General features: G+C 40.8%; 1 protein-coding gene across 5 annotated transcripts in view; it reads left to right on the top strand.

Annotated features, from left to right (window-relative positions):
• The window catches only part of EPHA3 (EPH receptor A3), a 177,804-nt gene that overhangs the window by 108,089 nt on the left and 43,507 nt on the right, over positions 1 to 26,208 (top strand). For all 5 annotated transcript variants that reach the window (XR_008435637.1, XR_008435636.1, XM_053969688.1 and 2 more), the window contains exons 4-6: positions 7,496 to 7,651; positions 8,139 to 8,477; positions 19,893 to 20,017. Coding sequence is in view for 3 of the 5 variants with exons in the window: in XM_053969688.1 (XP_053825663.1) it covers positions 7,496 to 7,651; positions 8,139 to 8,477; positions 19,893 to 20,017 (620 nt within the window). In the remaining 2 variants the exon portion in view is untranslated. The remainder of the gene's footprint in view (positions 1 to 7,495; positions 7,652 to 8,138; positions 8,478 to 19,892; positions 20,018 to 26,208) is intronic.

Genomic DNA, 26,208 nt, shown 5'->3' with positions numbered 1-26,208 from the left:
CATTGCAGCAGCATTTCTCTTCTTAAGAGCTTCCCCTTCCCAGCACCAGCTCTCAGTGAATTCAAGAAGTCATAAGTCAGTGGTTGGCAGTGAAAGTAGCACTGAATAAGGCATAGGCACACAATTTCAGCTTCAATTTTAGCTTTACAGCTCCTGTTCATATCAGTGCTTAAAAATGTGAACTTTGGTTTTGGTTTGGGGTTTTTTTTGGTTGGCTGGAAGGGAGGACAATAAAGTATCTCCAGTGTTTGCTTTCTAAACTTTATGTGCCTCTGGCCATGTCTTGCCTCCAGTGGTTGAATTAAAAAATGTGTTAAAATTGGGAAAAATAACTAACTTTGAGGTTTGAGAATTTGTGAGAAATGAATGTATAGACATTCTAGTCACTGGCTATTATCTGAGCCATTTTATTTTTATTTTACCAGCATCTGGTATATTTAGTGTTGTGAAATTGTCATATTTAAGCCCAGCTGACAACTCAGCCACTCACTCCCTCTCCCCTCATGGGATGTGGGAGGGAATCAAAGGAGCAAAGTGAGGAAACTCGTGAGTTGAGAGAAAGGCACTTTAGTAGGGAAAACAAAAGCCAGGCACAAGGAAAAGAAAACAAGGAATTGATTCCCCACTCTCCATATTAGGCAGGTGTTCAGGAAAGGTGGGATGGAACATCTGGGTCAGCTGTCCCAGATGTATCCCCTCCCAAATCCTTGTGCACCCTCAGCCCACTCAGAAAAGACCTTGACACAGTGCAAGTGCTGCTTAACAGTAAAAATATAAAAACTTGGCTGAATTATCAACACTGTTTTCAGCACAAATCCAAAACACAGCCCCACAGCAGCTACTATGAAGAGGATGAATCCAGCCACAGCCAAAAGCAGCATTAGAAATAGATTGTCTTTTTTATGTCAGTGGGCTGCTTGTGACAGGTACCAAATTAACAGCTCAGGAAACCAAAGTCCTCTTTTTTACCAACAAAATAAGTTCAGCAAGGGTGTAAGGAACACAAGCTTCCCCCACACTGCTCGAGCAATGTGCCTCAACCCTGACCTGAGAGCAAATCTCTGAGGGAAAAAAGGCTTTTGTTAAATTTCTTTTCCAATTAATTTGACAGCTCTGCTGAGACTCCTAGCAAAAGTACTAATTCATGCAAATTGCAGTAGTGGACCTGTGTCATCGGGGAGCTGGGCTGGGCTCTCTGAAACATCACACAAGCCACCAAAGCAGCATTTTGATTAGAAGGTGACACTGGGTTTGGAGCCTGTTCTGCATTAATTTTCTCCCAGGGACAGCAAAAGATTCCTGTTTGTGCTTACAGAGGTGGGAAGTTGCAAAAGAATATTCAGCCTCAGTAAATGCATCATCATCTTCCCTCCATCCCTGAGAGAAAATTTATACCTTTTATATGTCTGAATTAAGTGGTTTTAACTTGGGATCTGTGCATTGGCACACTGGGAGAGATGTTCCACGGATTGCTCAAAATAAAAAACAAAACCTAAAACAAAACAAAGGCCCAAATGTGTTAGAGAGCAAGATATAATCTGTAGTCCAATATATAAATCAATTGGTTTCATCAGACATGTCATGGAAAAAATAAGAACATTTTCCACTGTATAAATGACAATGTAGAAACAGATGGGTTTGATCAAAGGATCAGAAGATATTCCTGTAACAGCTGATTGAAAAGTTTCTGTTTGTTCATCACAGAGAAGATAAGCTCATGATAGATCTTTGTAAGATGAAGAATGGCTTTGAGAGGACATATCAACAGCAGCTGGTCTTCCTGTCACGTAATAAAAACCAAGGGTACATTGATTTGGTAAAAAAAAGTAACAAATTTGAAGGTAAATTGAAGAAAAGATGAATTTTTGTACTTCACATCAACTACCTAAACTGGAGCAGAATGCATTGTGACCAATAATTTGCAAAAAAACCCAAATATTGGATAGTCTGCATGGAGGACAGTACAATGATGATTAAAATCATTGTCTTTGTTAAAAAATAAATTAACAGATATCTCTAAGCCTATATTTCTAGGTTTTTGAAATAGTATTTGTATAATATATTGTATATAATATATATAATATATAATATACTATATATATAATATACAAATATATAATATTTGTATAATGCTATTTGTATAATAAATACTAACAATAATATAGTAGGTGTGAGGGTGAAATAATTTATATGGCAATTTATAAACATGTGTTTATTAAATTCCTGTTTAAGGATTACCTGTTTAAGTGATGCCTGTTTTAAAGGTTTAAATACCTGTTTAAGTGATCCACTAAGATTTCTTTCCCCCAAAACTGACTGCAGAGGAGACACAATGCCTCACACATTTTGAAACCAGGTGCTTGCGTGCCCACGACCTCTTTGCTGTAAAGCTGTTTTAGGTCTGCAGTCTTTGACATTGCACTTTTAACAAGACTGCTGGCAGCAATCCTGGCTGAAATGCACTGCACAAAAAGAGACACAGAAGCCCTGCAAGGCACAACGTGCAGCTATTACAGACTTGGGGTTTTATTTGTGGTTGAAAGGTGCAGTGTTATTCCCTGAGGACAACGCTATCTCTTATGTACATATAATTAATATGTCTGCCAGTAACAGTTATTAAACAAAGAACAGGAATTGTTTCTGCTGAATAGCTTGACCTGGGAGTAAAGCCAATTTAAGAAGCATCTGATTAAAATATGTTAAGGTCACAGATCACTATAAAATATGAAGCAGGAGGAAAAAGGCACAAATTAACTCATGAGGAAGATTAAATACTACTGATTTTTTTTTTTTTTGTGCTAGCAGCAGCTTTCAGGTGTAAAAAATGAAAAGTGCTCATTCTGAAGAGTGTTTTTCTAGAGACATTTCGGTGTCACATTGCACTGAATCCTTGCCCCATGCACATCTCGTGGATGATGTAAGAATACAAATACTAAGAACATTTGTAAGTTTTTATTTCTTCAACAGACAGAATGGAATCCTACAGGCAAGGAGAGAAAGTCAATATCCTTACCTCTTTCTGGGGATATTCTTACAGTAGTGCTAATGGGGTCCAATCACAACAAAAGCTTTTATCCCTCATTAGAGCCTTTCTCAATCTTATTTCCCTCTTCCCTCAGGTGCCAGCAGCACAGCCCATCACAGAGAAAGCCTGCTCTGCATGTACAGCAATAGCCTTTAATTTTGGGAGCTGCTCACTTTTATGGTGTCTTTTTATTCAGGTCTGATGACAAAAAGTGTGCCTGAAGTTCAGTGGAAATATGAATCAAAAATACAGTCTAATTTTTAGAAGCCTTTTTGGGCTGAGTTGGTATTCAAGAAGTTCCATAGAGGCTCAGGAGAGAGAGGGGGTGCTACAGACATATAGAATGCTATAGAATTTATGGCTTTTCAAATACTAATAAACAACCAGAGCTGCTGAAGGTGGTTTCATTGCTCTGAAGGATTTGGAAGGAAATCTACATTATAAAATTTGCTGGTGAATGGGGTGCCATAGTGAAAAAAAAAAAAAAAAAAAAGGGAAAAGCTGTGTAAACACTTTCAAAAGGAGCTGGAGAACAGTTCAAAGAGGCAAGGCTGTGTGTGGGCATTGAGGTGAGTCAGTAGCATTTTAAGGAAAGACTGGACACAGCCCAGTGCCATGGTCTCATTGACATGGTGGTGGTAGGTGATAAGTTGGACTTGATGGTCTCAGAGGTCTTTTCCACCCTAGCTGAATCTGTGATTCCCTTCCCAACACACCTGCCCAGCCAAAGGTCATCCTGTGATGACCAAGTCCAGCTTCAGGACTTTGTACCTGTTAAAACACAGGCAGATCTATGTCCCCGCAGGGACTGGAGGATCTTCTCAAAATCCTGGAAGTGAAGAATGGCTCCTGCTGTGAGAAATAAAATGCTGATTAGTTCAATTAGCTCACCTGCTGCTGCTCAGGTGACAGTGGGAATAGTTTGCAAAGCTCTTTCTAAGAGTGGCCACTTCCATGGGGAATTCTTCCCTGTCCTGGGCACAGGAGGTTTGTCCTGAGTTGCTCTCATCTGTCTCGTTAGTGCACACTCTGAGGATGTGTTATCTGTGCTCTGTACAGGTTTGTGGTTGAAATCCCTTCTTTTTAGATGCTGTGCCTTAGTGCCTCGGTGACATTTCACCCCTGGGCTGTTTTAACGAGGAGCAGAGGAACAAAGAGAGGAAACAATCAATGTGGTGGTGGGTGCTGGCCAGCCGTGCCATGGATGTGTAATCCACTTCCAGCGTGTTGTGATGCTCCAGCCTCGCCCAAAAAGCACCAAAAGCAGAGCTCCTGCAGGGCTGGGCAGTGCCAGGCAGTTTCTAAATGAAGTTTCGCTGACCTTGTGCAGGAGATGGGCACTGTCAAGCCTGGAGTGCTGGGGCTGGGACATCCCCAGTGCAGGCTCCACATGTTCCTTGGTATTTACAGCTGGGAATTGCTGAGATTGCTCTGTGTGCAAGGGGGCTGCAGGACCTGAATGCTAAAATGCTCCTATTTGCTAACAGATTTATGTTTTAATTTAAAATTAATTCCTGTTTAAATTAATAATTTAACCCTTAATTAGGAGCATGTTTGCATCCCAAGCAGATTAGTCAAGCTGAGGCAAAATTCGCTTTGCTGTAGAAAAGACAATCACATTCCTTTAATCAGTAGCTACCACAGACTGTTGCATGCATTTGTTTTCCTCTCACTGAATTAACTTTCCCTGCTCTCTGTCTCTGAGACAGACTCATCGGTAAGAGCTTAAGGAAGTTCATTTTCACACAGTAACAAGGACAACCAGTCCTGAAAGTCTGACTAACAGGTGACTCAATGAAGTCATCCTGGCATCACACCCAAATAAAAGAGACTGAAATCAGAATAAATGCAGTTTTAAAATGCTGCAGTTGGGAGTTACCACAGGAGTCACCAGAGCCAACAGGTTTGAGGAGATCTTCCTAACAAAGCAAATAAAAAGCAGTTTATATCACATATGTAGAAACTCCCAAAGTTTTCCTTGAGTCACTTTTAGTGTGCTAACAGCTTTTTCTTCCTGGCTCATTGCATCTGCCTCCTCCTGCATTGTTCCCCATTGTGAGGGAAAGAAAAAAATCTTAGTTTTTGCAAGAAACTGTTGAGTAAAAGCAACTGCTGTTCACAGCTGGTTTCCATGCTAAAATTAGAGATTCTGTGAAGACTTCCTATGCTAATTCCTATGATTTTTTTTTCAACTTAACTGAAACCAAAGCCATGGTATTTGCCTCCAAAAGCTATCAGTACATGTAATCCAATTTGTCTGGCAGAGAAGTTAATGCCTTTTGAAGTAACAACTTTATTTTTTCTCTCTTATATATCAGAATTAAAAAAAAAATATTAGGAAAGGAATAATTATAGTAAGTACATCGACAATATTTTTCATTGGCACCTCCAGTTCTGAGCTTCAGTTTCAAGTGTAAATGCATTTTTTTTTCTCCTTTGGGCTGCAGTTGTGAGTAATCTGAAATTGGTCTGACAGACAAAGACAGAAAGTGCAAGACAGCCTGAGGGGAAGACATGAGATTGGGATGCCCTTGCTAGGGCACACGGGGACAGCAGGAATCTGGCTGGCTCACCCCCTCACTCTGACCATCACCACCTTTTCTTAAATGAGGTCCATGAGTTTTCCCCTGAGGGATGAAAGAGACATTGATTAATGGAGCAATTTCTCTTCTTTACCCCTCTGAATCTGTCTACTTCTAATGCAAGCTTGCTTACTTATGTTAAATTCATTGCTTTTATTAAAATACTGGTGGTAAGGTCTGTCTTTTTGGTCACTGCATTAAACTAACATATGTATTTATTTAAAAATTCTACTGTATAGAATCATAAATACGTCATTGCCTCATGTGTGACTGTCCATAAATGTAAAAGTGTCCCTTCAAGCTGGTTAAGCAAAACCATCAGAGTTTAATATCTGGTAGCAAGTTTCCATGAGGAGTTTTGGTGGAAGTTCTCTGTATTGATGAGGCAGATGAAGTGTGATATTTATTCCTTACTGTGTTTGCTTAGTTATTATTGCTGGTAAGAAGGGGATTGGCATCTTTTCTGCCCGGCTTGTTGTCTCAGGGCTGGGAACAGAGGCAGTAAAGTCACTGGAGGTTCCTCTGTCAGCCAGAGGGCCACCAGAGGGGCTTGCTCGAGGTACCTTATGGGGCAGCACATGGGAGGGAATGGCATTTGAGTCATAAAAGGCTGCAAAAATAACAGCTACCCCCAGAAAGACCCCAAACCCAGTTGTTTCCTGCTGCATTTCCTCCTAGCAGAGGGGTGTGAGAAGGACTTGGGTTTCCTTTATTTCCTCCAGTGAAATGGGAATCCCCAAACCCCCTGGCAGCCTTTGAGGAGAGGGGAACACCAGAAGCGCCAGCTGGTCGGGCAGGTCCATGCTGCTCACACAAGGTCACTTCTAGCAATTCTGCTGTAACAGATTGTCTGGTGGGGCCGTGCCTCAGAGGCTCAGACTCTGGCTTGTTTCCTCAGGGCTTGCAGGAGAGAGCTTGGAGCAGGAGCTGTCTTTGCCAGCTGCTTTGCTGTAGCCTGGAAGTCGGAGGGAGCAGCTGCAGCCAAGCGCTGCCATTTGCCAGGGCTGGGGAGTGCTGAAGGGTGGCTGAGATTGGCACTTCCCCGTGAAGCCCTTCGTGCTCCTCCTGCTGTCCCTTATTGCAGAGGGCTGTCCCCTTTTAGGATGATTCAGAGAAGAGCAGAGTAGTTGTTCTCTCACCGTTCACCAGGAGCATTTCACTCGGGTGTTTGGCATCGGGAGCTAACCAACAAATCTGCCTTGCCCAGGTGTTTATTTAGGTGATAGACAATAACAATGCCTCCCTTATCCATCACTTACAAAGATGCTGGGATATCTGTTCAGACCTTTTTCCCACCTCAGGCTGCCCATCTAAAGACTTTACTAACCCCAAAAAAAATCTTTCTTATACAGGTCATGCGAGTTCCTGATAGTATCAGGAGCAGCTCATTGACACGATCATTCAAAAATGGAAGAGATCTTTCTCTGTTCAGGTTATTTTCCTGATTTTGGCTTGCTTGCTCCTGACCTGATGAACTGAAGAGATGTAGTTTACAGTCAGTGTGCCCTTGTAAGAAATTGTTAGCAGCAGAGAGAGGATAAAGTTAGTTTCTTATGCAGGGTAGGGCCAATGTTTTGGTAAATTAAGCAGAAGAGAAGGAAAAGGAGTGAAGTTCTCAAAATGAAGCATAGAAAATGTTTCTTCTTAGTGGTGCAATACACTGTTTTGTTTTCCAGGGAAAATTAAATGCAAATCCAAGCTGATGCATAAACTCCATTCTACCAAGACATTTTATTTCTGTCAGCTCTGATTATGAGAAAAATCTATAATTTTAGACTGTAAATGTCTGCAAACTGTGATCCACATATGGGTAGGTTCCGGGGCGGTAGTCACATGTTAGAGTCAAGATGTCCATGGAATTTAAAACTCTATCCCTGTTACTTTGCAGCCTGTCGAGCTGGGTTCTACAAAGCCTCTGCTGGCAATGTGAAGTGTGCCAAATGCCCCCCTCACAGCTCCACTTACGAAGATGCATCTCTGAACTGCAGGTGTGAAAAGAATTACTTTCGCTCTGAGAAAGACCCTCCATCCATGGCTTGCACCAGTGAGTAGCTCATTCTGCTCGGGGCTGTCATTCTTGCTGCTCCATCTGTCCCTCCACAACAGCTCGCCTGCTTGCTTCCTCTCATGTCCCACTGCAGTCAGCCATCCACTCCCTCTCGTGTCTTCTTGAGTGTTGGACAGGCTGCTGGAAATTGGTGGGCTGGGTTTCTGTCTTTTCTGATTTCATTTTCTCCTTCTTGTACCCTGTCGGACTCGAGAAGGAGAAATAGGATTTTTTTTACTGCTACCAGTACTCAGCCCTCAATCCTGAATTGCACCCTGAGGGGACTCTCTATTTATAAGAAAACGTGGGTCTTGTTAGCCTAGGTCTGTAATCTAGTGAAATATTGCAGGAGTCTCCACAGGAAATAACCAGAAGAGTTTGGTTATTAATGTTTTTTTTTACTTTTATATTCCTGTGCCACTCTTACTCCCATTTTGGAGCATCCTAAGGGAGAAAACCTCACTCCCTGATTTCCCTTTCCCAGGACCACCATCCGCCCCAAGAAACGTCATCTCCAACATCAACGAGACCTCCGTTATCCTGGACTGGAGCTGGCCCCTGGACACGGGGGGCAGGAAGGACGTCACCTTCAACATCGTCTGCAAGAAATGCGGCGGCGGCGGCGGCGGGCAGTGCGAGCCCTGCAGCGACAACGTGCGCTTCCTGCCGCGGCAGAGCGGCCTCACCAACACCACGGTGACCGTGGTGGACCTGCTGGCACACACCAACTACACCTTCGAGATCGACGCGCTCAACGGCGTCTCTGACCTCAGCACCCTCTCCAGGCAGTTTGCTGCTGTCAGCATCACGACTAACCAGGCTGGTGAGTGTCTCTCTGCTCACCTTTCCTCTGTTCCGGGCTTTGTGAGCCTTCCTTTCCTCTCCCCGATTTACGGAATTCGCTCTGTGCCAGGGTGGCTAATTGACTTGGATATTCCCATAAAAAAAAGTAAGAGCAGAAACGAGCCCGGTGTGCGTTGCTGTCAAAGAACCTGGCAGCATGACTGTTATGATTAACTCCCAGTTCCCAGTTAATAGTCTCTAATAGCAGGCTCACATGATTCTTTAGCCAGAATGTGTTTTATTAATAAAACCAGATTTTAATAAAGCACTCATTTCAATAATCTCCAACCTAAATTACTGTAGTAATCTTAGTGATTAATTTTGATTAAATAGAAGTGAAAAAAGGCTTTGATGTTAGATGCATAAAAAGCTAACATTAAATTAGAGAGGTTGAAAACACAGATTTTTTTTTTTTTTAACTCCTTTACAAGTTGTCTCACCAACTCTGAATTATTGCCAACATGATGGGGGTGTGGAGCTGAATACTGAATCAGATCGTGGTGTTGCAGTTGATGGGGTACAAAAGGGCTGCTCTCCTTCTGTGGAGACTTATTAAAGCCTTTGAGGCCCTGCATGAGCACGGCAGTGTGCCCTGGCTGTTGGATCAGAGCCTTTGTCATCGCTGCACTGTTCTGCCATTTGCTTCTCATTTGACATGGCTCCATTTATCTGAAAGTTGTGAAGAATCTAGACTCTTCCCTGGCATGTGGTGGGGTGTGAAATTTTTAGGAGCAATGTGTGCCAGTGAAGAGAGACACTAGATGCTGAAATTTCTGTGGTTGTGCTCCATCAGGAGGCTTTGTACAGAAAACATGCTTGTGTTCAGTAAGCCTCCTCCCACGTCCTCCCATGTCCCCAAAATACTTCCAGTTCTGTCCTCCTGAAACCACAGACAAGTTAACATTGTTCTAAGTAGGCATCCTCCTGGTGGGCTGTGTTATTGCAATGTTTTTCACTGCAGAGGGTGTATGTTTTCTCCTTAAATCACAGATCAGCTGTAGTGGGAGGCATAAAAATGTGACAACAGGCTATTTCCTGACCCAGTCACTACATTTCCCAGTGCTCTGGGGGGCTGTCTAGCTGTGCAGTAAGTAGGCAGAGGTGAATCTACCCAATTCAGCCCTGGAACTGGAATTTTACGTCCATTTAATTTGTTACTGTTACAGCTCACTGTTTTGGATTTTCGGATCAGTGACTTGCAGCATCCTTGTTGAGTTGCCCTCTTTTCTCCTGTTTCTTTGATCAAAGGTGTTGCCTTTCAGCCTGTTCATCACCACAGCGGTCAGAAATCACCTGAGGACAGTCCACAAAAAATAAACTGTCCAGGATCAGGGAAGTTCTTTCTCTGCAGAGTCCTCCTGCTTTGCAGCGTGCTTCCCTAGGGCCCAGAGCCGCTGCCTTTGCACTGCAAGGTGGATTTTGATTTTGTTGTGGGATGTGGCAAAGTCAAAAGCATTTCTGGCAATAGCAGCTCTGTTTACTGTAACCCACAGGCTGCTTAAGCAGTTTATTTTCTGCTTTTATGCATGGCTCATTTTTTCTTTACTCACATTTAGGTGATGTGGGTTAGTACAGGCTTAATTGTGCTATCTCTTGATCATGACACTTGGTTTACTGTATTAGAATTCCCCTAGAAACGCTGCAAGTTGTTAAAATTAGGCCTTAAGTATGTATAGAAGCAGTCTCTTAAAGTATAATTACAAAAATAGAATTTGTCTTGCATTCCTTCAGTGGTCAGATCACAAAAGGGATATATCAGAAGCACATTTTTAGGTCTGTAAGGTCTAGAATGCTGTCCTGAGAGAGCTTTTCTACAGCTTTGTCTTTAATTTCCGTGTACCATATCCAAATGGGCCATGAGGGGTCACAAATCCAGGTTAGAGCAAGGGGGCCATGGGACAGGGCAAGCAGAGGGAGCAAAATGAAAACCCTGTAGAGGGTAGATGGGAACAAGAGGGTCAAGCCTATGACCCTCTTTTTGCAACAGCATTTTCCTGGCAGCTGCTCCACATCAATCTGAATATTCTGTCTCAAAACACCAACTTTGCATGTGCATCTTCCTGAACTCTTACCCATTCCATTATTTAGTGATGATTCAGTGTTCATGGTTCCAGCAAAATTATTATTACCATCAAAGTTTTGTGAAAATAATTAAATTTTCTGTATTTTCCCAACCTATTCATGTCAATCCCCAAATATTCTTTTTTTCCCCCCTAATACCTCAGTTCTTTATTACATTGATGATAAAATAGATTGCTTTCTTTTGATCACTAAAAGCACACTGTAACAGCTTTAAATGGAGCTTAGTTCTTAAGGACTTAAGGCCTTTTAACACAAGGTCTCAGCAGTGCAGCTGCAAAAGTTGGTAGCAACTAAATTCAGCTACAATCAGGCAATGTCAGCACTAAACCAATTCCAAGGAGTTTTGTGCTGTCACATCTCCTGGCATCAGCAGAGGAACAAAGGGGACATGTTGTAACAAGAGACTTCTTCAAATTCTGTCCTCAGCTCACCACAGCTCTTCCACACAATTCAGGCAGGATGCAGATAGGTGCCAAAAGTAAATAAATTGGAGAATAAAGAGGAAACATAGAAGGATTTTTGTGGGCTAAATTTTGGCTAGAAATGTCAGTTTCCTAATTGTAGAAAGTGATGATTCTTCTCAGTTGAGAGACTAAAATTGCCTAACCCTGAATTTTGGCCTCTCCACAGGTCAGTTGTGCACCTGCAAAATTTTGATTCCTTTCTCTGTCAGAGACTTTTCCTAGAGGAAACTTAGAGAGCAACCACCCCTGCATCCAAACTGAGGCATCCTATGCAAAGCTACATTATAAATAACAACAAAACCCCAGATCTACCTCATATCACCTCAAGTTTCCCTAGGCAAGCAGTAGTTTGATTATCTGCTTTTATCTTTTACACTTCTAAAAGCCAGGAGGCAGAACAAGCCATGTAACTTGTTTAATCATCTTGCTTAACCATTGAACCCAGCCATGAAAAGCCATAGGAAATCAGTTTAAGGAGAAGGTTACCAGTAAGACACTGCAGAGTTTTTACAAGAGGCCAGGATGAATATTATTTTTAAAATTACCATTTGAACAAAAGTAAGGTAGAGATAGAGAAATTAGGATCATTAGGAGTGTTGAAAGGTTTGCAGTATCCTGATCTCCCTGTGCCATTGAAAATTCCAAGCCATATGTTAATTTCAGCTTGGAGGGATAAACATTTCCAATGGAGAAAGAACCAGTCAATTTTTCAGTCCTGTTTTAAGTAGAGACTTCTGTGGCTCCTTGGAAGGTTTGTTAAAACCTCCTCAGAAACAGAATTTTATTTGCCTGAAATCTCTGGCTTCAAGGGAGTAAGTTCAGCCCCAAGCTTTCTTTCAGTGTATGTATTTGATTATTTGCAGGTACTTTGATGCTATTTATGTGCTCAGCCTGTGCTGCACTGTCTTCAGCAGCTCACAAATGATGTGTGATGCTCCCTGTTTAAATAAAATCCATATTTAGAGAGGGTTGTGTGCACTTTACAACCTGCATCCCAAGGCAAGTCCCTTAAGTAGATCTGTCTTCTAAGAGAGACAATTTGAGAGAGGCACAGATGTTTGGGGGGATGATATATTTCTTTCTTTCCCTATGGCCCTTATAAAAAGGACAAGAAGATAGACTTATTAAAAGTGAGCTAATGACATGATGTAGGGAGTCTCTGGTTCACTGACTGTTATTACAGCTGTGCCCCATTACGTACTGAATACCTAGGACATGCTTGTTTTCCTGAATGACATTTATCTTTTGAGTTTCAAACATTCCTGGCATAAATAAAGATTTTACGCTCTTCAAATGTGTTTTACAGTTCAGCCCAGAGGCTATTCGAGGATCATTTTAACTCAATAAAACTCCTTTAGGGATATAAAAGAGAAGTGTTTTAACAATGTCACTCCATGCATAGCCTGTTATTAGCTGGAGATGTTCTGCCTGCAAAGTCTTTGATCCCTTTTCCCCCGAATGTCAAGGAAGCTCTGCCAAGGCTTCAAAGTCTGTGACACACACTGGGCTCTTCAGTCTTCATGTGAATGCTCCTGACCTGACAGAAAGTTCACAGGTGAAGTTTGTGGCTCAGAGAGTTTTTCCTCTTTCAGAGCTTTTAGTTGGTTTTTCCACAGATCACGGTGAGATTTGATTCAGCACTCAGTGGATAATGGTTTTCTTTGCTTGCTTCTGTTAGTCTTCATCATTTAATATCTTAGTTTGGTACAAGAGTAAAAATTAAGAAATGCAGGTAAGGAGGATGCTTAGTCCTATGTTAGATAATAAACTTTAGATTTCTGTCTCTCTCTGTTATCTATGCTGTCATTCTCAGTAATCACTGAGGGAAATTGTGTTCCTCTTGATTGTAAACACAGCTATCAATTTGCTTTCTGAGGCAATTCCCTCTAGGCAATTTGCAAGCTGGGGAGAGATGGGAAAAATTGTTTCTTTGGGTTTGGGGACTAGTCCTGCAATTGGAATTATGAACATAATAAGTGTCAGCTTCTACAGCAAAAAGAGTCTTCTTTTTAGTAAACTATATCTCTGTGTATATTAAAAAAATGCTTTAAATCAAACAAAATTATTAAATCATCTCCAAATCCAAAAGCATGTGAAAGATGTCAGCACCTTTCAAGTCTTTTCTGTTAGAGGTTCTTCTTTCCTGATGAACCTCCACAAAAGCAGCTGTTCCAAATGACAGGGCAAGAAGTTTGAGAAATGTTGTTTCTTTTCTTGTTTGGAGCAGGTGAAAAATACTTACTGACAAACCAGTTCAGGAGCTCTTGGTGATTACTTAAAAGCAGAGAAAATATTTTGTGTCATAACTTACTTATTTGAGGGCAATTGTCTTCTCCAATTTTGGAAAATGGCTTTTTCAGAGATAGTTCTTAAGTATACTCTTACATTCTGCATGAGGTTTCTCTGGTTGAGGAAATAATAAAATTATCACAGAAAGGGAAAGCCTGCTCAGCACCTGATTGTTGATGTTGTGAGCATGGTAAATAAATTCTTCTTTCTGAACACTTCGCTCCAGGAAATGTGAGGCTCTAAAATCCTCTAAGGTAATGTAACAAAGGGGTAGGGAAGGCAAAGAAAAACAGTTTATTTAAACTGATAGGGTCTTAACACATTCAGTGAAAAATATGAACTATTGCACAGCTCCCACCATCACCACCTCAACAGAGAGCAGAAAGAATAACATTTGTGTTGTGAGTACCTTTGGGATGAATCCTTATGAAAGCACATCCAGCATTTGTCTCCTCTCTGAAATAACAGCTGGGAATGCCACAGCACCATAATTTCCAGTTTCTGAAGCGAGTGCCTTGTGCAGCCTGATCCTCCCCAAATGGACGTGGCATTTCCATGACTTATTATACATGTGTTTAACACATGAGCAAATCAAACGTTCTGTTTGCTCTGGGGAAGGCTTTTGCTATCTCTTTTAATAAAAAGAGGGAGAAGCAAGAACATGATTGCCCTACACTTAATGGCGTTTTCTTTTAATTTAGAGTTTATTTGTAAAAGTGAGAAATGATCTCTGATAATCACTTGTCCAGTGACAGCTGCTGCCCAGAAGGTTGCCTTTCTCTGCACTTGAGAGGGAGATCAAGCAGCTGCCTTTTGGTGTAATTCCTGCTGAAGCTGCTTGTTCCCCCCTTTCCAGTTCCCTGCAGTCTTTTCTTCCTCAGCACCTGTGAAATGCCTGCAGCCACTCTGGAGTCTGTAACCACAGGCTGGAGCCTTCCACAGATGCATTTGGGCACTTCTGCCATAATGCAGGCAGTCATCCATCAGAACAGCCATGAACAAAACAGTTTTTAATATTTTTTTCTGTTTCTGGGAGAGCCTTGTTTCATCCAATGGCGGCCTGCTTGAGTTTGCCTTTGAAGTTTCGTCCTGTTTCTTTCCTTCCACGTTTGGACGTGTGTAAATGTGATCTTGGTAGCCCTTCTCCCAGAAACTGTGAGCCTTTTCACCCCCTTCCTTATGATGGAATCCTACCAGGATCCAGCCTGGGGCTGGTGTGAGGGGCTTTTTGCTGATATGGGACGAGTGAACTCCCTGATGCCTCGTGGAAGGCACGACGGACACCCAGTGATGTTACAGAATCAGGTGACATTTTACAGCCCGGGGCATAAAAACAGACTGAGCCTGCTCCAGCTCAAGGAAAAGGTGCAGGAGGACAAACACAGGCACTGTGCTGGTTTAACTCCGTGTCCTGGAGATTAAAGGGCAAAGGGCTGTGCCTGCACGTGCCTTGAAGTGGTGGGGAATTGTATCTGGAGGAGCAGTGTGTAGGGTTTAGCAGGTTTCCAAAGGGCTGTTAAAGTGGGGCTGTAAAGTGACTCCTGCCTCCTGGGAGGCACCTGGGGACCTTCTTGGAATGTCCCCGTGGGATGGGGCTTGCTTGCTTCAGCACAATCCTGTAGCAGTGCTTAACAGAGAAAGTGAATAGGAGTGCAGCCAGAGGAGGTTGAAAACAGGGCAGGTCCTGCTTTCTGTGAGCAGGCTTCTGTCATAAACCCCTTCTACACTAATCCACGGAACAGATGCTGGAGATGTTAAAGATTCCAAGTACAAACACAGGTGATCACAGACTTCATGTTAGTGTGATCATGTCATGGAGGTGTGGCATCATTACACGGATGTCAAGTCAGTGCTTGGGGCTCTTACAAATTGAGTAGTGGAACTGATGGATAAACCCAAAGATAAAAGGTTGGTTCTCAAAAGAACATGTTCTGGGTGGTTTTCCATGAATCCAAATGTGTGTGTGGGGCATTCTGAGCAGTGCCAGACCCAGCACCATGGTGAGTTCTCTCCTGCCCTGACTGTGGATGTGGCTCCAGTGTCCTGGAGAAGCTGTCTGCAAGGGAAAGATCAGTTTGTTCATTCAAACACTGGCATTTCTGCTTGGGGATTGCATGATAGTTTTGTGGTTTGGATGCTGGTCCTCTAAGACTGGCAGATTTAGGTTTGAGTCCCAGTGGATCCTACTTCGGATCAGAGAACGCAGATTTAATTTTCAGGTTATGATCTTTATTTACTGCTCTTGTTCCACATTACCTCCTGGGGGCATCGTAGACATTAAGGAAAATTTATGGGTTATATCAGATTACAGTATTATGATTAGATAATAAAAGCATCAATTTTCTAAAGACAGAAAAAGGAACAAGCCTTCCATTTGTTCAGCAGGGCAGAAGTTGAAAATTGAGTAGACCAGTCAATTCTGCTTGGTCACCATCTTTCAGCATAGTTTGGAATATCCTAGGCAAAGCATATTTTACTCTTGTTTGCATGCAAAAGCTGGAAGTGAGCTGTGAGTCATTTTAGAATTAAAGCCTTTCCTAAAATTTAATTTGTGACCTAGAAACCTAAGCCAGAAACAATAGGACTCTAAATGTTTCAGCAGTTGTACACATGTGCCTTCCCAGAGTTAATACCGAGTTCTCCCTGTCACAGGACAGGGAATTTTCTTTCAGTGCATTTATACATCTGTAAGCCAGTTACATATGAAAACAATAACCAGGGAATAAAGAAAAAGTCAATAAGGAAATTTATATATAGCTGCTATTAAACTGGAGGAAAACAAATCATCTGTTGGGGTCAGTTTCAGTGGGAAATCAATTTGAGCAGAGTTTTATTGTCGTCTCTGCAGATCCTTCATGTTATTTGCTTGCACCTTTAATAGTCATGACTGAGGAGGTTTTTACACTTGAGCCTGAGCTCCCTGAATCATTGTGTTTGTTACCTTTTCAACATCCACATTCCCACTTGTCACAAATGCTACCTAACAACAGCGAGCGCTCAAAGTACATTTCCCCTCTTAGCTCCAGGGAGTTTTCAAGGTTCCTGTTAAGTGCTCAAAGCAGTTAGGCTGCAGTGCCAGACAAATTCGAACCATGTGAAGTGTAAAAAATGCCTCTCTGTGCTTTGCATGGGACTAAAACTCTTCGTGTATGTCCATACAAGCCTAAAGTTGTCCATAAAAAGCCAGCTCTTGTTCGAGTGAAGAAGTTGACTGCTAATACATTAATCAAAATATCGATAAAGATGTAAATACCTGGCAGCAAATGAGACATGGGATTAACTAAAAAATCACTGAAACATCTTCTTAGTCTAAGAAAGTACTCTCCTTAAGCTTTACCTTGAGGTGCAAGTTTTCTAAATGGTGAACTAATTTAACCTTTGCATTCCTGTTGATACCTTCATATAGTTTTTAAATTTTCAATTAATCCTAAAAAGCTTCATAATGTCTCATTATTTGCTAACCCAGAGCACAAACTTTGTTTTGTCAGCGGGAGCTGCAGATTTAAGACAGAAATTTCATTTTTAACTTTCAATTTAAGATAGAAAAATAATGGAAATTTGATGAAAAATGGCTTTTCTAAATATGTGTTTCTCTTCCTTTTTGTAGCCTGATTTTGAATTCGATCTCATCCTATTGTGTTTATTTTATTCTCTTTAGGAAACTCTTGATTCTCTCTTCCTCATATGGAAGACTGAAGTCTAAGCATTGTTGCACGTGGCGATGCCTTCACCTTTTAATGGTTTCTAATGTTAACTGCCTTTACTTTGATTTTTCTCTTTGCTGCATTTTCAGACGCTTCGAATTAAATAGTGAAATACAGTAAGTGAGCTGCTCCAATGTTACAAAATGGAAATTAAGGCTGACTTCTGTTTAGACAGTATTTAGAACAGAGTCTATTAAGTTTTACATTGTATTCCGGGCATGTCTACAACAAGAAATTAATTAAATGGTCCAAATGTCAAGTTATTTCTCTGAACTACACCCCAGCCCTGGGTTGGGGCCATATTCAACTCTTACTGTATCTTAAATTCATTGATTGCCCTAGATTTAAGCATAAACTTGTAAGTTATCTGAACAAGGTATTTTCTTTAATTGGGTTCAAGTCTTCTAGCACTTTTCAAATCCACTTATCTAACAGGTATAGCAAAAAAAAGAAAAAAAAAAAACATTAAAATTTAAAAGTGTGACAGTCCAGCTTGTCACTGACCAGCAAAGAAAGGTTTTGGGCTGGGAATTTTTTCCATTTTATCTCACCTTGGTGTGGGATTAAAGGTGGCCGAAACAAGATGTTCCCCTGATTATTTATCTCCCATCCCTGAGCTCATGCAGTGGGATGCTGGTTCTTCCAGACACTCTGGATGTCTCATTTCTGAGCAGCTTTGGGAACCCTAGGGATTAGGGAAGGTATATGAATGTTTTATAATGTTATTGATAACTGCAGAGCAGATGTTTTCTAATAAACTGCTGTGAGATAAGTTACTGGTAGCATCTGCAGAGATGTGTGCAAATGAGCTCAAAATAATTAATACTATGTTAGGAGAAAGCTTGTTTTTTTTAAGTTTGTCTGTATTGGAGCATGCAAGATTGTTTCAGCCTGCCCTGAGAATCTTTTAGAGCAAAATTACCATAATTTATTAGGGGAAAAGCCATTTCTGTTAATCATATATTAATTATTCATAAAATCAGTATTAATTTTACCTTAATGGGAAATGTTACCAGCTGGGTACTCGGCTTGACAATCTATTCACATACAAAAAACAAAACAACAACAACAACAACAACAAAACAACCAAAAAAAAAAGAGAGCTAAATAGCTTGACTTAAAAAGAAGACATAAAAATGACTTAGGAGAGCATAAAAGCAGCAAGTATGGATATATGAGTTCCCATGGAGCTGGCTGCAGCAGGGAAGTTCAGCCTGCTAAGCACTTTGTGTTTTGGCTCTGGCACTGGTTTGTGGGATTCAAGTGGAATTGCTGAAGGGTGTTTGTTGCACACAAATTCTGTCTGCTTCTCCCAAATAGATTTTAGGAATTTAAATTCAGGGTAAATTCCTCCTGCTGGAAGAAAAAAAAAATAAAAATAGCCACTTTTAAATCTTTTGTGAACTGTGTGAAATGTGAAAATGCTGTTCAGAGGATGTGTTCAGCCTGGAATGGACATGAAAAACTGGATCCTCCACTCTGTTAAAGGAGGATTTCAATACTTAGATTATGACTCAGGACTAGAAAGTATATTTTGGTGGAAGTTTAGCAAAATCAAAAGCAGAATGAATTTTCAAAAATTTATTTTAATTAAAACCTTTCTTTTTCCTTTATCTTCTTTTTTTTTCCTCCTGACTATTGAAAGTTCTTTTGCAAATATGAAAACCCAAATAGAAAGGGCATGGGCTGAAGCATGCAAATATGTAATGCCTGTAAAGTGCAGCTAGTTTTATAGGAATAATAAAAGCTTCAGAAGATTCAGCTGATACTAAATTGTTGAGATCAACTCTAGAGCTTTTTTATTAGGATAGCAAATGTTGAACTTATAAACAGATTTTATTTACATGCTAAGATAAAAGTCTGTTTATTAGTAAAAGTTTTTTTTTTGAAATGACAGTTACCACATTCAGTGTGTGATCTATAAAATATAATCTGATGAATTTTGGCCAAAGCCATGGAAGAGAAGCATTTGGAGTGGGAAGTCAACCCAAAAGAAACAAAACTAAATAATTTTTTTAAAATTGCACGGCTTTCAGTGAGTCCAGGAAACCCAGACCGGGTCTTGGAACAACTTATGGATCTGGGTGGTCTAAAACTGAACCAATGCTCAAGAATCTTAAGTAATTATGACTTTTTATGTGTGTGTTTAACATTGATACTATTTCCAAGTTGTGGGTGGTGGGTGAACCTATGGTATGCAATCAGTTGTCATGCCTAACCCTGATCAATGCTCATTAAAAAATTATGTTATTTTGCAGTTTAGACTTTCCTTTTTTATTCATTTTCATTTTCAAAGAAATGTGGTGAAAAGAGAAGTGTGTATGGGAACAATTTTCATCTGGAGAACTTACCAAATAATGATGCCAAAGAGGCTGAATTGTGCTGATAGTTATTCCCAGCCATGAGTACCAGGAGCTCCTTGTACTTAATGCATCCCAGCACCCTTTTAGACTTTCTTATCAAAATGTTAGGAAAGGCTAAAGTCAGAGTTCTGCAGAGTCTGGTAATGATAATACCTCAGCATTATAACAAACAGGTACTGCTGCTATTTTGCTCTGTATTTTCACCCGCTGACTATATTTCATTGCTTACACTGTAGTAGCAGATCAAAACCATCTGCTGCCTTGCCACCAGTCCTCCTCCAGTGGAGGAGAAAAATCTCAGCTCGTTTTCCATGAGGCCAGGGTGCTCCAAGGCAGGAGTACCGCGGCTGCAATCCAGCTGCTGCTGTCGGTGCGGGGCCAGACCTTTGCTGGGAGTGGATGAAATGGAAACCGCGCTCTTTGCCAAGAGCTGGAGCAGAGATAAACTCGGTTTGCTTCTCTCCCTGCCCTCCTCCCCCTGCCCCCTCTGCAGCTCCATCCCCCATCACAGTCATAAGGAAGGACAGGACGTCCAGGAACAGCGTGTCCCTCTCCTGGCAGGAGCCCGAGCATCCCAACGGGATCATCTTGGACTACGAGGTCAAATACTACGAAAAGGTGGGAAGATCAAAGGGGAGGGGTTTGCTCAGCACTGCTGGGATGAAATCATTTCATCTTGCCTGTGTTAAGGGCTCAGAAACACTCAGGTTTGTTCAGTCTGCCTCATCGGCGCTGAGTGTTGGAACTGCTCGATTTTTGGTGATGAGAACATCAGGAAATAGAAAATGAAATCCTTGTGTTGTCTACCAAGTGCACAGAATCACAGAATCACTGGGTTAGAAGAGACCTTCAAGATCTCTTGATCCTTGACTCTTGATCTCTTCAAGATCATCGAGTCCAGCCCAGCCCCAACACCTCAACTAAACCCTGGCACCCAGTGCCACATCCAGACTTTTTTTAAACACATCCAGGGATGGTGACTCCACCACCTCCCCAGGCAGACCATTCCAGAACTTTATCACTCTTTCAGTGAAAAACATTTTCCTAATATCCAACCTGTATTTCCCTTGGTGCAGCTCAAGGCTGTGTCCTCTGGTTCTGTCTCCTTTTCTCCAGGCTGAGCACCCCCAGCTCCCTCAGTGATTCCTCACAGGGAATCCCCAAGCACATCAAACAAACACAAAGTAATGCAGTCAATATGTAATTGCTTTCTTTTCTTATTTTCTCAACTAAAATTTTGTTATTATGCTGTTCTGTCATGCTGTCAGTGCCCATACATTTACCCACGTGCTGGTGGCACTTCCCTGTGGCACAAGCATCTTTTACATGAAAATTATTTGGAAAATGTTGGCTGGCCTACTGGGCTGGTTTGCCCTGTGAAATTTGTTTCTGTGAATAACTGAATTATTCATAAATTGAAGCAAATGACTACAAATGAAAGAAAATCTACCTTCTGCTTTTTATTGAAATTTTCTTTTATTTACAACTGTATATTTAGACATTCTATAGAGATCTACAAAAAAAAAGTCTATGTAATAGAATGTTTTAAGGAGGTCTTACTGGTAGAATTGAAAAGACCATAAATGGCCATGGAGATTGAGAAGTGTTGTATTAGCCATTTTTTTTGATAAATCTATTGATAGTTCTATTTGATATATTGCTCCTGGAATCAACAAACTTTGAAAAAAATGCCAGAATTCCGGTTTAATTGAGCATTTGCTAACAGTCTTCATATCTAATAATCAGGCTTATATTTCATATATACCAGAGAAAATGTAGTGATAATATCCTCTAAGAAATGCTATTAAAAACATTACATGAGTATTCAGTTCATCTTTAGAAATTTTTTTTTTCATAGATCTTTGGAATAGGACAGTGTGGTGTTGATAGTTCATGCCTGATCTTCAGATGAAGAAAGAGGATCAGAAGGCTGGATGCTGAAAAGATTTCTCCCAAATTTATGTGATCTGATTTTGGAAAGTTTTTTACTGAGCACAGGAACCTTCAAGGACCTTGGTAAAAATCTAAACACACCTCGTGCTGGTGATAATGGGAGAAAAAGAAATCCTCCAAAACAGAAAAGGAGAGGTGTAAGAGGCCTTACTGCAACCACTGCTCAGCAATAACAAAAATATCTCTGTATTATCAAACCTGTCTGTTTTCATTGCAATTCCCAAGGCCACAGCTAGACACTGTGAAGAAAATTAATTCCACCCCAGCCAAAAACAGCACAGGTGATCTCTTGGGTTTTACTTGCCCCAAAGGGAGAGATTTTTTCCCCTGCTGTGCACACTCAGTTAATTTTAATTAAATCACCAATACGTTTTATTTGTGTTGGTTTGGGATGTTTTGATCATCTTTCTACACCGAAATTGGGGTTTTCTGTTCAAGAAAATTGCCCCGCAGTGCTGTTTTATGCACAGACAGAGCACACAGCTCCTATTGCCACCGGGTGTATCCACTCTCAGGGAGCACTTGGTTGTCATAAGACAGCTTTATAAGACAACCCACCAGTCTTAGGAGGCTGATCTTGCACATGTGTTTCTCCCCTTTGAAGTCTGTGATCAAGAGTTCATATGCACCAGACAGTTTTCTTAAACCAGGGAGCCAAGTGCTTGACAATGGGAGCCAGACCATTTAGAGCAAAAGGCTTTTAAAAAGCCAACCTTTCTGGCACCAGCGTTTTTAATGTGTGTTCTGCAGGCCCTTGGGGAGTCAGAAGCCTATTGCTCAGGGTTTATGATGGGAAAAAAAGAATTAAAAAGCAAATCTGTTGTCAGGAGACCTGAATCTATGTATTTTTAAGCTTTGCAAATAGGTTCAAAACTAATTCTCTGATAAACTTACCTGGGGCCAGAGCAGCTCATGCAGAATTGTTACTCTTCATTCCTCCACCAAACACCTTTGGAAGATGCTGCTTTTCAGTCTGGGATCTCTGAGCATGCTTCCTTCCCTCCTCTTTTAAAAGGAGAGGTTTATTTTCAAACTAGTCCAGTCCATTTGATTTTCTGCTTCAGAAATCATCTTGGTTGTGCTCATCAGAAAATCCACTGCTGTTAAGTGGAAATAAACCCTTCAGAGTTAGCAAATCTGGGTATTTCTCCTACCAGTCATGACTTGTCTCCAGACAAGTCATACCTGGTAGATGGTTTATGTTGAGCCATCCTTTTTCATCCTGCTTGTTTTTGATATGTCTTTTGTCATCTGTTAGAAATTAAAAACTAGAGCATTAATAGAGCAATGCAGGTCAGCCCAATTCTGTCATACATCTTGTTTGTGGCATTATTTTGCTAAGCTGGTCTTATTTAGGATATTACAAGAGAGTTGGAATAAAAATGCAATTTCATGTATATAAATTATAATATCTTGTAGTTTTTTCTTATGGATTATTGTCATAAAATATGTGAAACATATTCAGTTTCTCAAGAGCAGTTAATTAACCTGCTCATTTGGGTTTTTTTCACCACTTATTGCCTTTGTGTAGCCAAAAGAGCAGAGCTTTTTATGTGTCTAAAGAAACTAGTAGCTACAGCTTTAGGAAACTATTTCAACTCTTTGGAATTAATCAGAATGGTCTGGGTTGGAAGGGACCTTTAAGATCATCCATTTACAACCCCCTGCTATAGGCAGGGATAATTTCCACTATCCCAGGTTGTCCAAAGCCCCATCGAACCAGGCTTTGAACACTTCATAGCATGATGAACTGAGCGGCCGTTTTTCAAAACCAGTGTTTGGAATGGAATTGTATTTTTTTTGCAAAAAAATTTTAGAGCGTTATTATGAAGCCCCAGTCAATATTTATTCAAAATATTTAAAAGAGACAAAATCTTCTTTCAGAGGGAGACCATATGGAATTTTTAGGCATTTATTTTATGGTATGGCATAACATTTTATCTTAAGTTAGTGGAACTAAATGACACCTCAGTTTAGTTCATCCACATAATGCTGTGCTGAATTTTAAGTGCCTCAGCCATCAAAGTGCATAAACAGCAAAGCCATGTTTTTCCCTTGCACAAGCCCTATTCTTTGTTTCCTCCTTGTCCTTGTTCACATAATCATGTTCTCTTGAAGGAGTATCTTGTCATGTGAAGGTACAGAAAAAAGCCATCTCTTAAATAGCGCTCATAAACTATTAATTGTTTCAACTAAATGAGTGGCTTACAGTTAAATCACGTACACTTTATTAAGATGGAGTCTTCTGCAAACAATGAATGAAATTCATGAAATGAATGAAATTGAGCTGCAGGCTCAGGTTGCTAAAATAGATTTCCTTTTGCCATCACAGGAATTCTGTGATCAGTGGTTACAGCCAACACAGAATTCTGCACTTTGAGGCTGAAAAAGTGCATTATATTCAAATGCTTTTAAACTCTTATGGTTCTGGCTTTAAGTGCAGGCAGGCCACGAGTACCCCACAAGACTTGTGGGGAATGTCATATCCATGCAGAGCTCACTTCTGGCAATAAGGGAAGCAGTATCAGGACTGTGGCCTGCTCCCAGAAATGAGTACTCAGGTTTTGGCCTCTCAAGTGCCCATGAAGCTGATGGAAAAAATATTTTTCCTTCTATAATACAAGCACTTTCTGTGCTTGTCTGGAAAAGGGCAAACCATTCACCCTTCCTTGGACAACCACTATCAATTTAAAATGTCTCCAATATACGGTTTTTGTAAAACAAAGTATAAAATCATAAAATGTCACTTGCAAATGAGACACTAACAGTAGTAGGATTTGCTTCCCAGCAAAGGTTGTGTCTGGTAAACTATGCAGAAATGTTCAGGAAGAAATTGCTTTGTGCATCCAAGTTCAAACTTATCCTCAGAGTGTTTGGTTGAAGTTCTGCTTGGCAAGGACTGACTCTGCTTTTTGTGTATTCCTTCTGCTTATGGCAGCTATACTCCCATATCTCTGAAGTTTTGCTTTATCCCCAAGAAAGATAAACTTGGGCTTTTATGTGGTGTTGCACTGATTTGATTACTAGTAACATAAAAAATGACTTACAAAATATGTGTGTAAAAAGCTTCCCATAAACTGAGATACCATGACATCCTCCATACCATTGTTTTAAAGGTTTATTTTCCAAGTTCCAGTGTGGATTATTAACAGACAGGGCCATGACTGTGTTTTCCCTTGCACGTATGTATCTGCACCAGAAGGAAATGTTTGCATTTCATAAAAGCAGCCTGAAGCGAGATCAAAATGAATGTCCAGTCATAGCATACACAAAAGATGTTGTGTTTTAAAGACAAGATTATTATGTCTTTGAAATTAAAATAGTTGGCTACATCCAACTGAATGACGAGATAAGGAAAGCCTGCAAATTACAATACGAGGCCTTTGTTAGTTCAAAAATAAATAATTTTACACAAGCCTGTTAGCTCTTTACAGTGTTTTCCTGTAAATTTGCTCCCCTGAATTTAGAACAGAGAACCTTTTAGAGAAGTATTGGGAAACTCTGAGGAGGTCCAACGCTGATTTCCTTTTTATTTTTACTGTGCAAAGAAAATGGGCCATGGTCAACATTTTTATAGTCATTCTTTGAAGACTGGGTCCAGCTCACCCTACCTGAGGTTTGGATGCTGGATGGTAACTTTTAGGCACAGGCCCAGCTGCTTTTTCTGTTTTCTTGATTTTATTTTTTTCTTTCTTTTTTCCTTTTACTGTGATTTCTCATGAGCATAATATTGAATACTACATGGAGATTCTGGCAATTTTCCTAACCATGGTGTAAATGTTTCTGTTCCTCTGTATCAAAGTACTGCCAAGAACGGGGCACTTAGGCTTCTTTAGCACCAAAGTGAGCAGTTTCTGATGTTCACCTACTAACCTAGAATATCCTGACTCCATGCCTGCAGACAGCAGAGCAAACACACTAAAACAACTCCAGCCGCTTGAACTTTACACGTGGAGGTGAAATGGCAATGAGTGTGTTGGGTAATTTCCAGCCCCTGAGCTCGTGCATTGGCACTGCAGTGTTGTCAGAGTGAAAATGTCAGCCCCTCACCAGCTAATGCAATGCCATAAAACATGATGAGGATTAGGTGAGATCCTCTGCATCCGACGTGCCTTTGCTGGGCTCCTGCTTTCAGCCCGGCAGAATTCAATGGCTGCAGTGTTCTGCACGGTGCTCAAAGCAAAAGGACATCACGTGAAATCCCCACCACCTCCAGAAGAAAAAAAAAAGTTCATGGTGGGGAACCTAAACAATTGAGATTCTCACAGTTTCCCACATGTGTGGCTGCTGGCCAAGAGTTTTTTTTTTTTTTTTTCCTGAGACAGTTCCAGCTGCCATATTTAGGAAGCCAAAAATGCTCTTTTGGTACAAGATGGCTTTAGTAAAATAAGCAGTACCTCAGGCTCCAAATGCATGCTTAGATGTTAAGATTATGTGCTTACAGTGGGACTGAGACATACTTTTATCAGGATTAGCTTTTTACACAGTGTGAAGTGTATCCAAACTTACCAAATTACAAACCAGTCCTCCTTTTATATAAAAAACATTATGTCAGACATAGGTGACTCTTAAGCAGAGAGCTGTTATGAACATAGTCCAGGATTGAGTTCAGTGTGGTTTTGTCCAAATGAGGATGGACAAAACTATCTCATAGTTTTTATAGCATAGTAGAAAACCAGCTAAATCTGCCTTTTTGCTGAGCTGAGGAGCCCGAGTGGGGTTTCCCTTTTGACTGTTATAGAGGTAACCACTGTCTTGTAAAATGTGAGGCAGTAAAAACTGCATCCTGCAACATCTCTGCAGGGCCCTAAAATGTCTAAGTTGGCCTGTTACAACTTCCAGTTCAGTGCAGTAGG

The sequence above is a fragment of the Vidua macroura genome, chromosome 2 (genome assembly GCF_024509145.1).
Source record: "Vidua macroura isolate BioBank_ID:100142 chromosome 2, ASM2450914v1, whole genome shotgun sequence".
Lineage (NCBI taxonomy): Eukaryota > Metazoa > Chordata > Aves > Passeriformes > Viduidae > Vidua > Vidua macroura.
The sequence above is the reverse complement of the archived record's forward strand: the minus strand, read 5'-3'. Positions and strand labels throughout refer to the sequence as shown.